The sequence below is a fragment of the Podarcis tiliguerta genome (assembly GCF_965153285.1).
Source record: "Podarcis tiliguerta genome assembly, chromosome: 3".
Taxonomy (NCBI): Eukaryota; Metazoa; Chordata; class Lepidosauria; order Squamata; family Lacertidae; genus Podarcis; species Podarcis tiliguerta.
In genome coordinates, this window is record NC_139536.1 from 116,855,747 (window position 1) to 116,870,665 (window position 14,919).

The 14,919-nt window shown below is 41.3% G+C and overlaps 1 protein-coding gene across 7 annotated transcripts in view; it reads right to left on the bottom strand.

The window, feature by feature from the left end:
- WDPCP (WD repeat containing planar cell polarity effector) overlaps positions 1-14,919 on the bottom strand; it is a 171,202-nt gene that overhangs the window by 113,229 nt on the left and 43,054 nt on the right. For all 7 annotated transcript variants that reach the window (XM_083435335.1, XM_083435332.1, XM_083435333.1 and 4 more), the window contains exons 2-6: positions 11,045-11,127; positions 8,900-8,944; positions 7,999-8,049; positions 2,303-2,373; positions 1,991-2,050 (exon numbers count right to left, since the gene is read on the bottom strand). In XM_083435335.1, coding sequence (XP_083291461.1) covers positions 1,991-2,050; positions 2,303-2,373; positions 7,999-8,049; positions 8,900-8,944; positions 11,045-11,105 — 288 coding nt within the window. In that variant the 5' untranslated portion in view covers positions 11,106-11,127. The remainder of the gene's footprint in view (positions 1-1,990; positions 2,051-2,302; positions 2,374-7,998; positions 8,050-8,899; positions 8,945-11,044; positions 11,128-14,919) is intronic.

Sequence of the window (14,919 nt, forward strand, 5' to 3'; positions counted from 1 at the left end):
GAAACACACAACGACATCTCCCTCTCAGGTGCAAAACAGCTTCAACCCTCCCTTATATCAAAATGTGGACAGGCTGTTCCCTGTACCTCCACTGTTCCCTGTACTTCCCCCTACCTCCCTCTGAACCTTTTTATATCCTCCTTGTCTCCCCACCCTTCACTCTGCCTAAGACACAGCAGCCAGTCTTCTTCCATCAGGATAGTGCCTCACCCTTTTTCCTTCCCAGGTGGAGTTTGTGGGCCTCCTCAGGATGTTTTGCTGCTGGAGGCAAAACAGAAAATGGCACAAACACACGCCTGCTGCCAGGTCCTCTGATGCCCCTCCACCACAGGCTCTTCCAATGCCCTTCCACCTTCTTCTCCTCGCAGCGGGGGCATCGGAAGAGCAGGCGGTGGGGGGAATCAGATAATAAGGCCGGCAACAAGTGCAGAAGGAAGTGGGCAGGGCACATCTCAGGGCCTGGCTACGCTGCCCCTCCCAACTGCCATCCTCCAGTCTCATGGGAGGGCAGGTCCTAGTCCAAATGTCATCAGCTTGTTGGTGCCTGGTAGTGTGGATCAGGGCCTACTTAAAGGGCTAGATACCAGCAAAGGATCAGCAAGTCCTGACCTTTGCTGTCACAGCCTACCAGTTTGCTTCTATCTGCATGACACTCTCAAACAATTCTAAAAGGCTAGCAAGGCAGGCTTTCCCTTTGCCAGAAGTCATGCTAAATCAATCCTCAGTAAGGCTTGTTCCCCTATATGTTTGATCATTGTAGTTAAATACTAGTTTTTACCAATTCTCCTGGTACAGAAGTCCAATGTGCTGTAATTTACTGATCTCGTGTATCATTTCATCTTATTTAAAAAGAAGGAGTACCTTCCAGTCCTCTTGTAAGGAGGCCAAGTAGGGGTGAAATTAATTTTTCAGATTTGAATTTAAGAGGGATATATTACTTGGATTCAGTGTCACCTCTGATTTGTCATCCTACACATGTACCACCCTCAAGTAAGTGGGCATAGGATTACAGCATTAGTTTTGTATATGCTTATTCAGAAGTATGCCTCATTGTGTTCAATGGACACACTCTCAGGTACCTGGGATTGTAGCTTAAACAGTATTATTATTAACCATCACCATCTTACTTTTGACTTTGAATTTTTCAGTAAAAGTAATTGGGTTACAAGGGAAGGCTAAATATATTATCAGAGTTGAACAGATTTTAACTTTGGAAAGTACAGTTACAATTACAAGAGAATTCAATTCATTTTAATGGGGCTTGGATAAATGACACTGGTTGAGGGCTAGACTGTATATTAGTAATACTGTTCAAAATTCAACACTCTCTGTTAAGCAGTGGTAAGCTTAAGGAGATATCTGTTAAAGATCAGGGATAAAAAGCTAGGAATAGCTTTTAATGAGTTAAATACATTAAACATATTTCAAGGAAAAGCTGTTGATTAGAATGCTGAATCACACACTCTAGGTTTTCAACCTGTTCCCACTTCCCATGCTGCTAACAAGGATGGGAGCAGATGTTTTCTTTATATATTGTATGGATATTTATGTAGATAGGAATACAGACACATGCCACTATGGCCTCTGAGCAGTTTACGTCATTTGGTAACAAATCTAAACTAGTTGGTTATTTTACAGTTCCTGTCACTGTGCTGCACATCTTGAATTAAGTACTTTTACAGACAAATGTGTCATGCACAAAATTTAATGAATTTCTCTTTAACTACACTCCTGACTCAGCATGGGTCCAGTTCAAAGTTGCTTAATATATTGAACAATTAATTTTAAATGAGAACACAGCACATCATACATATTACCTGACTGCATCCCTATTTGAATACAGCCATTTTCACCAAGAAGAATTTTAGCTGGGTCTTAAACTGTTTTTTTAAGCAAACAGAACCAGTTAACTTTGTACCTCTACATAATCACTTAACAATTGTTCAATTCTGTTGACAGAACATTGCAAGAGCATGTCAAAATATTTTACCTGACAGACGTATTTGCTCTTCCATTTGCTCAGTACACACCGACTGTTTTGCATCAGTTCCTGGAGGACAACCAAAAATAGACAGTGTATAGATGGCTGTACGCATTTCACTTGTAGATAAAGTGCTTCTGGTTTTCAAGGAGGAGAGATTGCCTGACATGCTAAACAAAGATGCAACTGTTTTGGATAACCCACCAGACAAAAGAGCACTTATCTCCAGAAGGGATGATCTTTTATGAAAATTAAAGCTGTTGAAAGAGATCTGAAAAACTGGATTAATTGTTATTATGCTTGAAACTTTCTGAAAGGTACCTCTAGCTCCTTAAGTGTGTCTCGCAGCTTTTCCGGACGTTTGTTCTTAAGTATCCAAGGATAATCTCGAGCTAGCAAATAAAAAGTATGTATAAGATATTATCTACATATCCAAATATGTAAAATGCTGGATTTTACTTCATATTTTATTATTAAATACTGAATATTTTCTACCTTACAATAAATGTGTTTATAATTCTGACACAGGTTCCATAGACAAAATTTTATTAAATCAATCTGAATCACTCTGGTAGAGCTTCTGTCTTTTCCCAAAGGGAACACACATTTAAATAGCTACAAGCAGTTTCTATATCAAGTTAAGTGATATTATCAATAACTCCTTTCAAAATAGCGCAACCAAAATATTTTAAGATCATATGGTACCAAATGCCCTGTCGTATCATCGATCAAACTGTTATCTCCTCCTGTATAATGAAACCAGCATGCTTAGATTGGCACTTCTGACAAATGCTTTCAGTAAAATTATGCAACTTAATCTGGAGGGAGTAAGAGACCACCAAAATTGTATTTAATTCCAACATTCAGATCAGCTGAAGTCAGCCCCCAAAATACAATAGTCCAGACTTCATTTAACTTAAATGTCTTGTATTTAGCAACTCAGCTGGTGGCCATAAACAACCAGAAATTGGGGAGGAGTCATTGGTTTCAGCGCCCTTTGGCACCAATGACATAGTAAAATATAGTCCTGCAGAACTGGAAGCCAAATTTGTATTGTAAGGTAAGAGGTTGAAAGCCAGTATCTTGAACATAGATAGAATTTCTAAGAAAGCTGTTCTACATGCAGGGCCAGCTAGCGGTGGGGTCTCAATGCAAGAGCAAGGCAGTGATGTTGTGAGGAGGGTTTGCATTTGTTTGGCATGGGGGAATGTTTTGGGACAAGGGGGACTTGCATTGGCCTTAACGTGAAAAGGGTGCAGAGAAAGCTGCAGCAGCTCAGGAACATCTGGTTCAAGATTAATCAGCCTTAAGGGATGGCAGTCATAGAATCATAGAGTTGGAAGAGACCACAAGGGCCATCGAGTCCAACCCCCTGCCAAGCAGGAAACACCATCAGAGCACTCCTGACATATGGTTGTCAAGCCTCTGCTTAAAGACCTCCAAAGAAGGAGACTCCACCACACTCCTTGGCAGCAAATTCCACTGTCAAACAGCTCTTACTGTCAGGAAGTTCTTCCTAATGTTTAGGTGGAATCTTCTTTCTTGTAGTTTGGATCCATTGCTCCGTGTCCGCTTCTCTGGAGCAGCAGAAAACAACCTTTCTCCCTCCTCTATGTGACATCCTTTTATATATTTGAACATGGCTATCATATCACCACTTAACCTCCTCTTCTCCAGGCTAAACATGCCCAGCTCCCTTAGCCGTTCCTCATAAGGCATCGTTCCCAGGCCTTTGACCATTTTGGTTGCCCTCCTCTGGACACGTTCCAGTTTGTCAGTGTCCTTCTTGAACTGTGGTGCCCAGAACTGGACACAGTACTCCCGGTGAGGTCTGACCAGAGCAGAATACAGTGGCACTATTACTTCCCTTGATCTAGATGCTATACTCCTATTGATGCAGCCCAGAATTGCATTGGCTTTTTTAGCTGCCGCGTCACACTGTTGGCTCATGTCAAGTTTGTGGTCAACCAAGACTCCTAGATCCTTTTCACATGTACTGCTCTCAAGCCAGGTGTCACCCATCTTGTATTTGTGCCTCTCATTTTTTTTGCCCAAGTGCAATACTTTACATTTCTCCCTGTTAAAATTCATCTTGTTTGTTTTGGCCCAGTTCTCTAATCTGTCAAGGTCGTTTTGAAGTGTGATCCTGTCCTCTGGGGTGTTAGCCACCCCTCCCAGTTTGGTGTCATCTGCAAATTTGATCAGGATGCCCTTGAGCCCATCATCCAAGTCATTGATAAAGATGTTGAATAAGACCGGGTAATACTTTTCACCTTTTTCATGTGCAGAGACTGTCCAAATGGGGATGGAACAGGACTTAGGCAATGAAAGTAGTGGAACATGATAGTCAAAGAGGCCAAAGAGCCATAAAGGAAAATGCACGTGTCAGAGGCATTTGGAGAGAGACCCATGTTTTCTGATTCAGACGCATTCTGAATCAGACCGGACACGGGCTAGAGCTCAACGTTGAACCTACCAAATGGCAATGGCGACGGCGAAGAGGGCCTTCTTCACTGCCTCTATTGCATCTGCAGAAAACAGCAGCAGGAGACTCTTTCAGGTGGTTCGCAATCTATCAGAACCACCTGTACCGCCGGGGCCTGGTAGGGACCCCAAGATCTCCTGCAATGCTTTTGCAAAGTTTTTTTCAGATAAAGTCGCTCAGATTCAGAAGGAGGTAGACTCCACCGTGGGAGCAAGGCCAGGGCGGGAGATTGCTAGAGTCCTGTCTAGTCTTGTTACATGGGATGAATTCCAATCTGTTACCTCCGAGGATGTGGACAGGCTACTTGGACGAGTGAAATTGACCACCTGTCTCCTTGATCCTTGCCCATCCTGGCTGATAAAAGTGAGCTGGGAAGGGCTAGGCGATGGGCTCTGCGGGGTGGTGAATGCTTCCCTCTGTGACGGAGCCTTCTCAGACCCGCTGAAAGAGGTGGTCATTAAACTGCTTCTTAAAAAAAACATCTTTAGACCCGGCCAACATGGTCAACTATCGCCCAGTCTCAAATCTACCATTCTTGGGCAAGGTGACTGAGCGGGTGGTTGCTGAACAACTCCAAGCATGCCTGGAGGATGTGAACCATTTGGATCCCTTCCAATTGGGATTCAGACCTCACCATGGGACTGAAACTGCCTTGGTCGCTCCACCTGGTACGCAGGCTAAGACCCTACCTGCCCGCAGACTGTCTTGCCAGAGTGGTGCATGCTCTAGTTATCTCCCGCTTGGACTACTGCAATGCGCTCTGTGTGGGGCTACCTTTGAAGATGACCCGGAAACTGAAATTAATCCAGAATTCAGAAGCTAGACTGGTGACTGGGAGTGGCCGCCGGGACCACATAACACCAGTCCTGAGAGATCTGCATTGGCTCCCAGTACGTTTCCAAGCACAATTCAAAGCATTGGTGCTGACCTTTAAAGCCCTAAATGGCCTCGGTCTGTATGCCTGAAGGAGCGTCTCCACCCCCATCGTTCAGCCCGGACACTGAGATCCAGCACCGAGGGCCTTCTGGCAGTTCCCTCATTGTGAGAAGTTAGGTTACAGGGAACCAGACATAGGGCCTTCCCACCCTGTGGAACACCCTCCCTTCAGACGTGAAGGAAATAAGCAGCTATCCTATCTTTAAAATCCCTGTTTAGGGAAGTTTTTAATATTTAATGCTGTATTGTTTTTAACACTTGATTGGGAGTCGCCCAGAGTGGCTGGGGAAACTCAGCCAGATGGGCGGGGTATAAATAATAAATAATAATTATTATTATTACATGTTAATGATAGAAGCCTTTGAGCCAAGATGGGCGAGCTGCATGGCTAAGATTTTAAAAGGAACATACAGACAATGTATTGAAAAGTGTTCAGTTAGCAATAAGCACACCTTGGATTAATCTGATTGGCTACAATACTGCCTACAATGGAACCAGGGGGGCATGGTTATTACTGGCTGCAAACTCTATAATAGGGGTAGTAAGTGTGATGTTAACATATATGAGAGAGTGCTGGAGGGGAAATAGTTAAATAGGTTGCACAGACAGGACCCAGGGGGGTGGAGTCAGTGGGTCTATAAAACTAGTTCTGGGAGGAGTTCTGAGAGGAGTTCGTTGGGAGATGTGGGTGGGTAGTTGGTTGGATTTCGTGGGTTGGCTGGTTGGGAAAGGCAGTTGGTAATAGAGAGACAGTTAGGGCCGTGGGTCCTTGAGTGTGAGGAGGTAGAAGAGATAGAGAGAGGAACATAAGACTAAGAAAGTAAAGAGCAACAACGTTTGGAATGCTGTAATAGTTTTGTTTGTGTCTGAAATAAAATACACTATTCTTTATTAATTGAAAAGCTGACTGAGACTGAAGTGATTTTACCAGGGAGGACCTGTTTGGTGGAAGTGGTTTAGTGGTGTATGGGTCAATAGTCCGTGAGACGACCGGGGGCTCCATACGAACGCCACAGTGAGCCACTGTGCAAACAAGTATATTTTCTTGGCCCTCCAGCAATCTACTGAATGCAGTAGTGTTGGTGGAATTGGCAGCAGAGACCTCTACAAGCAAACCACACAGTTTCATCCCTAGTGGGGAACCGCAGCACAACCGCTAAAGTCCACAGAAAATCAGTAAGACCAGCAGAATCCACCACTTCTGTCTTTGGGGGGAGTGCTGTGGAGGTGTTTGAATGAAGATTCCAGACCACTCACCGTCAGAAAGTAAGCTGATGACCCAGGAAAAGATTGCCAGAAAGAAGCAAGGACAGAGAAAGAGAAGGGACGACCGTGTATGCATTGTGTGTTATGTTGAGTGCCTAGAGTATGTGTATTAAGTCTGCTGATAGTGTTCAGCTGTGTGTGACTGTATGCACTTCTGACTGTGTTAAGGGTATAGTACTTTGCACTGCTGGTGTGTGCCTGCATAAGTGCTCTGCATGTCTGTGTGCCGGAGTAATAGATGACCACACCCACTTTTGATTTGGCCACACCCACTAGTGGCTGGCCATGAGACAATACTTTCCTTCGGCCAAAAAAATGCTTATCACCCCTGCTCTGTAGCAATGGCTACCAAACTCCCCCCCCCCCCATGGACCACTTGAAAACCGCTGAGGGTCTTGGTGGACCACTTAACGTAAGGAATTTAGCATCATACTAAGGTGGTAATTTCATCAGGACAAGCATTTTGGCTTGTTAGATGAAACAATTCACCCTCTCCTCCACTCTCTGCTTGCTGTTCCAGGGGTTATTCCAACTCCCTAGGGCCAATTTTGGGGGGCACACAGAAGGAATGGTGAAGGAATACTGCTGAAAGCAGTATTGTACTATAATGTGAAGTAAAACCAAGGCTAAATGTTAGTTAGTTAATTAGTTAGTTGATTTATATACCGCCTTTCATTTAAAGATCTGAGAAAGCATAGCAGTACATGGAGCAAAACTGCAGCCACTTCTCTCCTCCACTGGTTCTGCTGCTGCAGTGCTACCAAGAGTTAAGCCATGGTTTGCCTTAGGGTTACGTGTGGATCCAGGTTCTCTAAACTATGAGCATCAGGTCAGGAGCAAGCATTGGCTACAGCTTGTGGTTTGTCTGGAGTGAGACAAACGACAAGTCCAGTTTCTCCTGTCTCCTCATTCTGCCCTCTTGCATCCACTTTTACTAGAAGGAGATGAAGAGTAGAATAGATCAACACTGTATATAATTAACAACAAGAATAATTTGTGTGTGTTCCACCTTTATTTCAGGATTTTGTTTATGACAAAGTGAGTTTCCCAGACACATATTGGTAAAAACAGCAAAAAGGGCTGCTGCCATGGGCTACGTTTAGACATCAAAGCATATAAACTGAAAAGTAATTAACACAGTCTAAACTATGAGAGTTTCACAGTTGTGTATTTTGTACTCACACATTTTTTGTGATTGTATTTTGTATAATTTTAACTTTTTAAACTGTTTTCAGTTTTGTACTGGGCAGGTTATAAATTCAAATAAATTAAAACATAATATTTTAACTCTTTTTTTTACAGTAATAAGGAAACTGAAAATAGGTCTTACATTCTGCTAACTGTTGTTTCTCATATAAGCAGCCAAAGTTCACTTGTGGTTCTAAAAGAAGGAGAAAAAGAACAAAGTTCCAACTACCTTATCATTTATTGTCAGCAAAATGCTAATTATTACACATTTAGGAAAAGTACAGAGATCTGAAAGGTGGGGGAGTTCTAAAGTTCTCATTTCCTGGACAGATGTCTTAAGTCTGAAGTGAAATAGACTTGAGCAATCCCAGCAGGTGGGTCAATATTATAAAGGATTGAATGTAATCAGATAGTGAAGTGAACTACAACTGAATCCAAACGAGAAGCTGAGTCAGGCTGCCACCAGAACTCTAGAAGTAGCATGTGATGCCCATACAAGCCACCACTTTAACCTGGACTCAAACATGAAGTAACTGCACCTTTTGGCCCATCATGAATCTTCTGGGATTAAAAGGATTAATCAGATAAAGAAAATTGATCATTCACTCTGAAATGTCTATTTCAAAATATCAGGTGAGGAGGATCCAGGAGGCCAAGGCCAATGCACTCCTATGAATTTACAATGCCCTCTGCTGGAACTCCAATAAATAAAAACTAACTAGCATGCCCAGCATCAAATATTGCATTATATATAAAACCTAATTTTATAAAATGAGGTTATGACTTTTGACATATATGTTGTCTTTGCTGATTCATTGCTTTAAAATAATTGCTTTAAAATAATTTGAACCAATGGTTTAACTAATTTAACTGCAGAGAATTTCAGGTTCCACAACATAATTCATAAAAAATTCCTATACAGTACTTTCAAAATTCAGAAAAGTTAAATATATATTTGTGTGTTTGTGTTTCAGTTTTGAGAGCTTGGGGAAAAAAATCAAGTGAGGAGTGTATATAATTTTTTCATGAGGTTTACACCTTACCTGCTTCCTTTTTGTCATAGTAATGATAGATTCCAATGTCTTGGTCTACATAAATAAGGAAATAAAAAACTGAATTATAATTCTGGCACTTGAAATTAGACATGTTTTTTGGGAGGGTGGGCACTATCTTATAAACAGAACTGAGAACCCATGCATGCAGTCGTACAAATACTTCCAGAAACACCCACTGAAAATACTTCAAAATGATTTCGGGCCAGCACCACTTAAAGACCTTAATGGGAAACTGTCCAAAATAGATGGGTTTTGAGACTCCATCTGAAAGCCTTCCTATTGATTTACATATGGTTCTACGATTAGAAGGGAGTTCTAAAACCCAGGGAGTGGGGGAATAACTGAAAAGGCCCTCTCTTTGATGCACAAGAAGGTACAGGAAGCAGGACCGTTCCATTGACACTCCTTGAGGACCAGCTCTATTGGCCCTTCCATCACTCAACTGTCACCTGGCATCAGGCTGCAGCAGAGAGGAAGAGAGGAAGGCAGCTGGGCCGTTCCATCAGCTCTGCTGAGAAGCCAGCTACATCTGGTGCCTCTTCTCCTTGAGCTGCTTCTAGCCCAGCTGCTTGTCACACGCAATTTTTTTAACTTTAAGAATCAGTGGCTGAATTTGTTTTTTACTTACCAATAGCTTTTTTCTTTTTCTCTTTTAGATTGGCAGTCTTTGGGCAATGGCTGTCCTTGTTCTTATTGATTTTATGTAAGCCACTATAGGAGACCTTCCAGGTGGAGAGCAGTACAGAATGCTTTACATAAATAGACAGACAGAGCCCACTAGGCTAGTTGATCTTACAAGCAAGCCTACAAATAGGGCCCACAAAGATGCACTTAAAGCTTGGGCAATTCATACTGGTGAATTGCCCAGATGAACTAGCTCCAAACTGGGGCAGGTGAAAGGAACTTCTAATTCTTGACCTGGACGCAATCCAATGGGGTTCAGTCCATGGCCACTCTATTTCCGCCACATAGCTTCACCTCCCAAGTGGGGTGTTGCTGGAATAATGGATTGCTTCCTTTCTCCCCTGGCATTTCTGTGTTGCACACTAAGAAATACAGCTGAACTGCCAATGAATGAAGAGACCACTCTGATTCTCCACCAGAAGCTTGCTATATTTTGTCCTGAGAGCTGAGAAAGGGACTGGGACCACAGGCAGAAAGAGACTGCACTTAGCAGTGGGGAAGAAGAGACACGGCTGATAAGCAGAACTATAAAAAAAACCCTATTCTCCCCCACTGCTCAGCTGTTCGGTCAGCAAGCAGTGAGTGGGGCGGGGTGAGGTGGGGGGGTTCACACAAAACTTTTATAAAATTCAGTTTTATGTGGACTTTGATGGCATACAGATTGGTATGCCAGAGGCAACCTAAGATGGTAAAGGTAGTCCTGGATACCAACACTACCTGCACCTTCTGAATTTAAGGAAAGCCCCAAAAGGCAAACTTGGTCCTTTGGGGGAGTCCTCCATCCAAGATCAGTAGCACCCTTCCATCCAATTCAGCAGGTTTTCCTGCCCACAGTACCTCTGTTGTATATGTGTATTTAACTTCAGCTTCACTCTCATCTACCTCAAAACAACCTCCAGTTTAGGAGGTTCCTTAGCCTTCTTGAGATTTTAAGATGGAAAGGACACATACAAACTGCTTGTCACCCTTACAATGGTGGCACTGTAGTCCAAAACCCCCAAATGATTTCACATCAGCTGTTTCATTTAAGGTAACCTAGAAGGATAGCATAGTTTGATGATACTGGAAACTGCTGAGACATCCAGAAGAATCCATAGGATCGCCACATTTGCAAGGCTCTTTCACCAGTTACTAGATGGGTGACAACTTCTCATGTTGTAAAACACAGAGATTTTCTCTATTTTGAAACAATAAGGAAATTATTTTACAGAGACAGGTATAGAAATCGTTATACAGAGACATTGTTCTTTCAAATTATCTTTTTTATCCTGAAAGTTGCTCTGAAATCAGTACAGTGGTTTTTGTTTATACATGAGAGGAGTTGTGACAGTGGATGGAGAGCAAAGGGCAGGCTTTTGTATTATGTATGTTCTGAAAAACATGAACAAAATACTACATGTTAATTTCTGAATATTGCTAAAGCTGGCAAAATGGTAACATCTGCTTTACCTTGAACATGCAAGGTGCTCTTCAAAGACCATAGGTGCATTTCAGAGAGAAAGACAGTCATCTGAAGCAGCTGAGAGTTAATTCTAGAAGAAGAAGAAGATATTGAATTTGATTGTCCATTAAGCTGAAAAAAGAACACTTATAAAAACTAAGAACAGCAAGTATCCCAATTTTTAATTCTTTCACAACCAAAAGTAGGGGAATTCATAGACTATGTTTATGCCTACTTTCCAAATGTTATTCTTCCGATAGCAAGGTTTGTTATCCCCAAATGCTTGCACACAATGTGAGTATACCAGCATGTTCAGATACTACCAAAAGAGGAGCAAAAATGTATCTGCATAAAAGCTTAGCAGTTTACTTTTCAAGGAGGTAATCAGTTTTGATGGTAAGAGGAAAAAAGAGGCTGAGCAAAGGAATAGCAGATTGTTGTTTTTAAAAGACACCAGGAGAGTAATGAAGGGAGCCTAGATAGAAAGAACAGATAAGCAGATGCAAGGGAAGGAAGACATATTATATTTAAACTGGAAGTTAAATAAAATACAGGGGGGTGAGAAAGGGAGGCAGTGTAGAGAGCAGAAAAGGGAAGGAACACAGGCATTTGTTACTACAAATGGAACAGAACAGTGAAATAATTCAAACAAGAACAAAGAGGTTTGGGAGAAAAGAAAAAAGGCAAATAATGTTTTAGTTGCCTCAAAAGAGGAAACAGGCAAATTTGTTTGTTTGTTTGTTTGATTGTTGTTGTTGTTGTTGTTACTTCTTCCTGCCCTTCACCCAAAGGGTTCCAGGGCAGGTTCCGACAATTTAAAACATGTATTTTAAACAGCTGATATTACAAACATGGACACAAGATTGCAAGCTTGTGCAGTAAATAAGTTAAACAGAAAGAAAAAGTGAGAGAAAGAAGAGGAGAACAGAAACTTGGGTTTATTGAAATTCATTTAACAAATTAGAGGAAGGAAGGAAGGAAGGAAGGAAGGAAGGAAGGAAGACATCAAAAATCCTATTTACCATAAGTACAAACTGTGTTCACACAGACCTGAGTGGCGACAGCACCCTAACTTCCTATCCATATTTATGATCCTGCTCTGCTCTTCCTCTCTTCACTATACATTTATCCTTTCTCAAACATGCTAAATAGTGTCCTATTCATCAGTGAAGATGCAGTCCTCACGTCCTAAGCAGTTTTCTCTCTAAATGGGGCTCTGTAATTGGAAGTAGCCCTGCCAGGATAAGGTGGTTTGGGGAAGAACTGAACTTACTTTTGAACCACTGTGCTCAGTTAATGCTTTCCCTCTTAAATTCAAGTTGCTAGAATGACTCATTAAAAGGTAGGGAGTTGTTTGTTGCTCTGAAAATTCATCAACTCAAAAGACAAAACTATATTCAAATTCTTTTTGTTTAAAACTATAGCATGCAAGCCAAAGATAACAATGTGGTGGCAAAGTGAGGGCTTTGTGAAGATTTTAAATGTGTGTCAGTTTTATCCTTATAAATGTGCCTTTTAACAGCAACACACTGATGGATATAAAACTAAAAATATTCTATATTGATTTGAAAGTCACACCGAAGCGCATATTGTCAAAAAGGCCTAACTATGGCTTGTATAATAATCGCTGAAAAGAAATACATTATCTGATAACCAAAGAATAGTGGCATGAAAATCACACACTGTAAACTTATTTCCATTTGCTGAGAAGTTGTTTCATGCTCCACTGAATTAATTCTTCACATTTTTAAGAAGTCTGGAAATAAGTCCTATCTTTTGCAATTATAAGTGGTCATGTTATAGCTACAGAGCTTTCAATTTTAAGACATTTACATGTGTAACAGTACCAAAATTATATCAGGTGGTTAGTCCTTTCTTCTGGGCAAACATGAGAAATAGAAAATGCTTTATTTAACTAAGGCTTCAATTTTCATGTACTGAATAGATTCCATGTCCTTAGGTCTTTAAGTAAAATATCAAATATCATGAGCTCTGCAATGAAATTGTTGGGAGACACCATAGTCCAGCTTTTATAGACATCCACTCATGCAGTCACAACTTTTAAAAGCATTAATTTGCCTCAACAATATTCAACCACTATTTTTATTAGACACTTATTAGACTACCTTTCCAGGCCTTAAGGTTAAGTTGTTGAAAACAAGGGACAAGATATTTTTGATGTTGGTTTTCTTTGGGAGCTCGGTCAAATCCCCGCTTTGCCAGCCTCTAGACATGGAATCAAGACTTTTTTTATTCTACAGTGTTTCAAGACTGATACCTTGTGGGGGTTTATGGTGTGTGTTAATGTAGAAAATCCCAGAGCAGTTCACAAATCTTACTCTCAAATACGTAACCAACTGAAACTATAAAACCATCTTCAACCTAAAAACTGAAGCAATTTAAAACAAACCCACAGACTTTTACAGTTATACAAAATCAGTCTAATTATACACACAGTCAGTCAACTAAAATAACCCAATGAAAGGAAAGACATCCTCAACATCATAGTCATAGAGTTGGAATGGACCCCAGGGTCATCTAGTCCAACCCCCTGAAATGCAGGAATATCAGCTAAAGCATCCATGACAGATGGCCATCCAACTTCTGCTTAAAAATCTCCAAGGAAGGAGAGTCGACAACCTCCCAAGGCAGTCTGGTCCATGGTCGAACAGTTTTTACTGTCAGAAAGTTTTTCCTGATGTTAGTCAGAATCTCCTTTATTGTACCTTGAAGCCACTGGTTTAAGTCCTATCCTCCAGGCCAGGAGAAAACAAGCTTTCTCCGTCTTCCACGTGACAGCCCTTGAGATATCTGAAGATGGCTATCATATCTCCTCTCAGTCTCCTCTTTTCCAAGCCAAACAATTCCCTCAGCTGATCCTCATAAGGCTTGGTTTCCAGAACCTTGATCATCTTGGTTGCCCTCCTCTGTAGATGTTCTAGCTTGTCAACATCTTTCTTCAATTATGGTGTGCAGAACTGGACACAGTATTCCAGGGAGTCAGCTATTCAAATAAAACGTTTTAAGTGTGTTTTAAGTGTGATATACAATGGGACACTAAATGGTGATGGTGTGCCTTATGAAAAATTCAATGTAGTTTTAAAAACACTTTTTAAAAAGGCATTTTCAGAACTTTTTTTTATATGTGTGTAGATTTTACCAGGATGTAGTCTGACCAAGGCAGAATAGACTGGTACTATTACTTCGCTTGATTGGGACACTATACTTCTGCTGGTGCAGCATAGAATAGCATCGGCTTTTTTTTGCTGTTGCATCAGATTGTTGACTCATGTTAAGCTTGGAGTCCACCCCTAGATCCTTTTCCCATGGGGGAGGGGTTATTGGGTGGTTCTTGATTTTATTTCGATTATGTATTTTGTGTTTTTATATTGTGAACCACCCTGAGACCTGCGGGTATAAGGCGGTATACAAATAGTAATAATAATAGTAATAATAGTAATAATGTACTGCTAGTAAGGCAGGTCTTCCCCTTCTTATATTTATGCATCTGGTCCTTCCCGCCTAAGTGTAGAACCTGACATTTGTCTATATTGAAATTCATTTTATTAGCTTGGACTCAGTTCTCCAATTTATTAAGGTCATTTTGAATTCTGATTCTGTCTTCTGTGGCATTAGCTACCCCTCCCAGTTTGTTATCATCTGCACATTTCATGAGCATCCCCTCAATTCCTTCATCCAAGTCATTTATGAAGACACTGAACAACAAGGGGCCCAAGACAGAACCCTGCGGCACCCCACTTGTCACTTTTCCCCAGGATGTTGAGGAATCATTAATGAGTACTCTTTGAGTTCAGTCAGTCAACCAGCTACAAATCCATCCAACAGTTCCCTCGTTCAACCCACATTTTACGAGCTTCCTCGT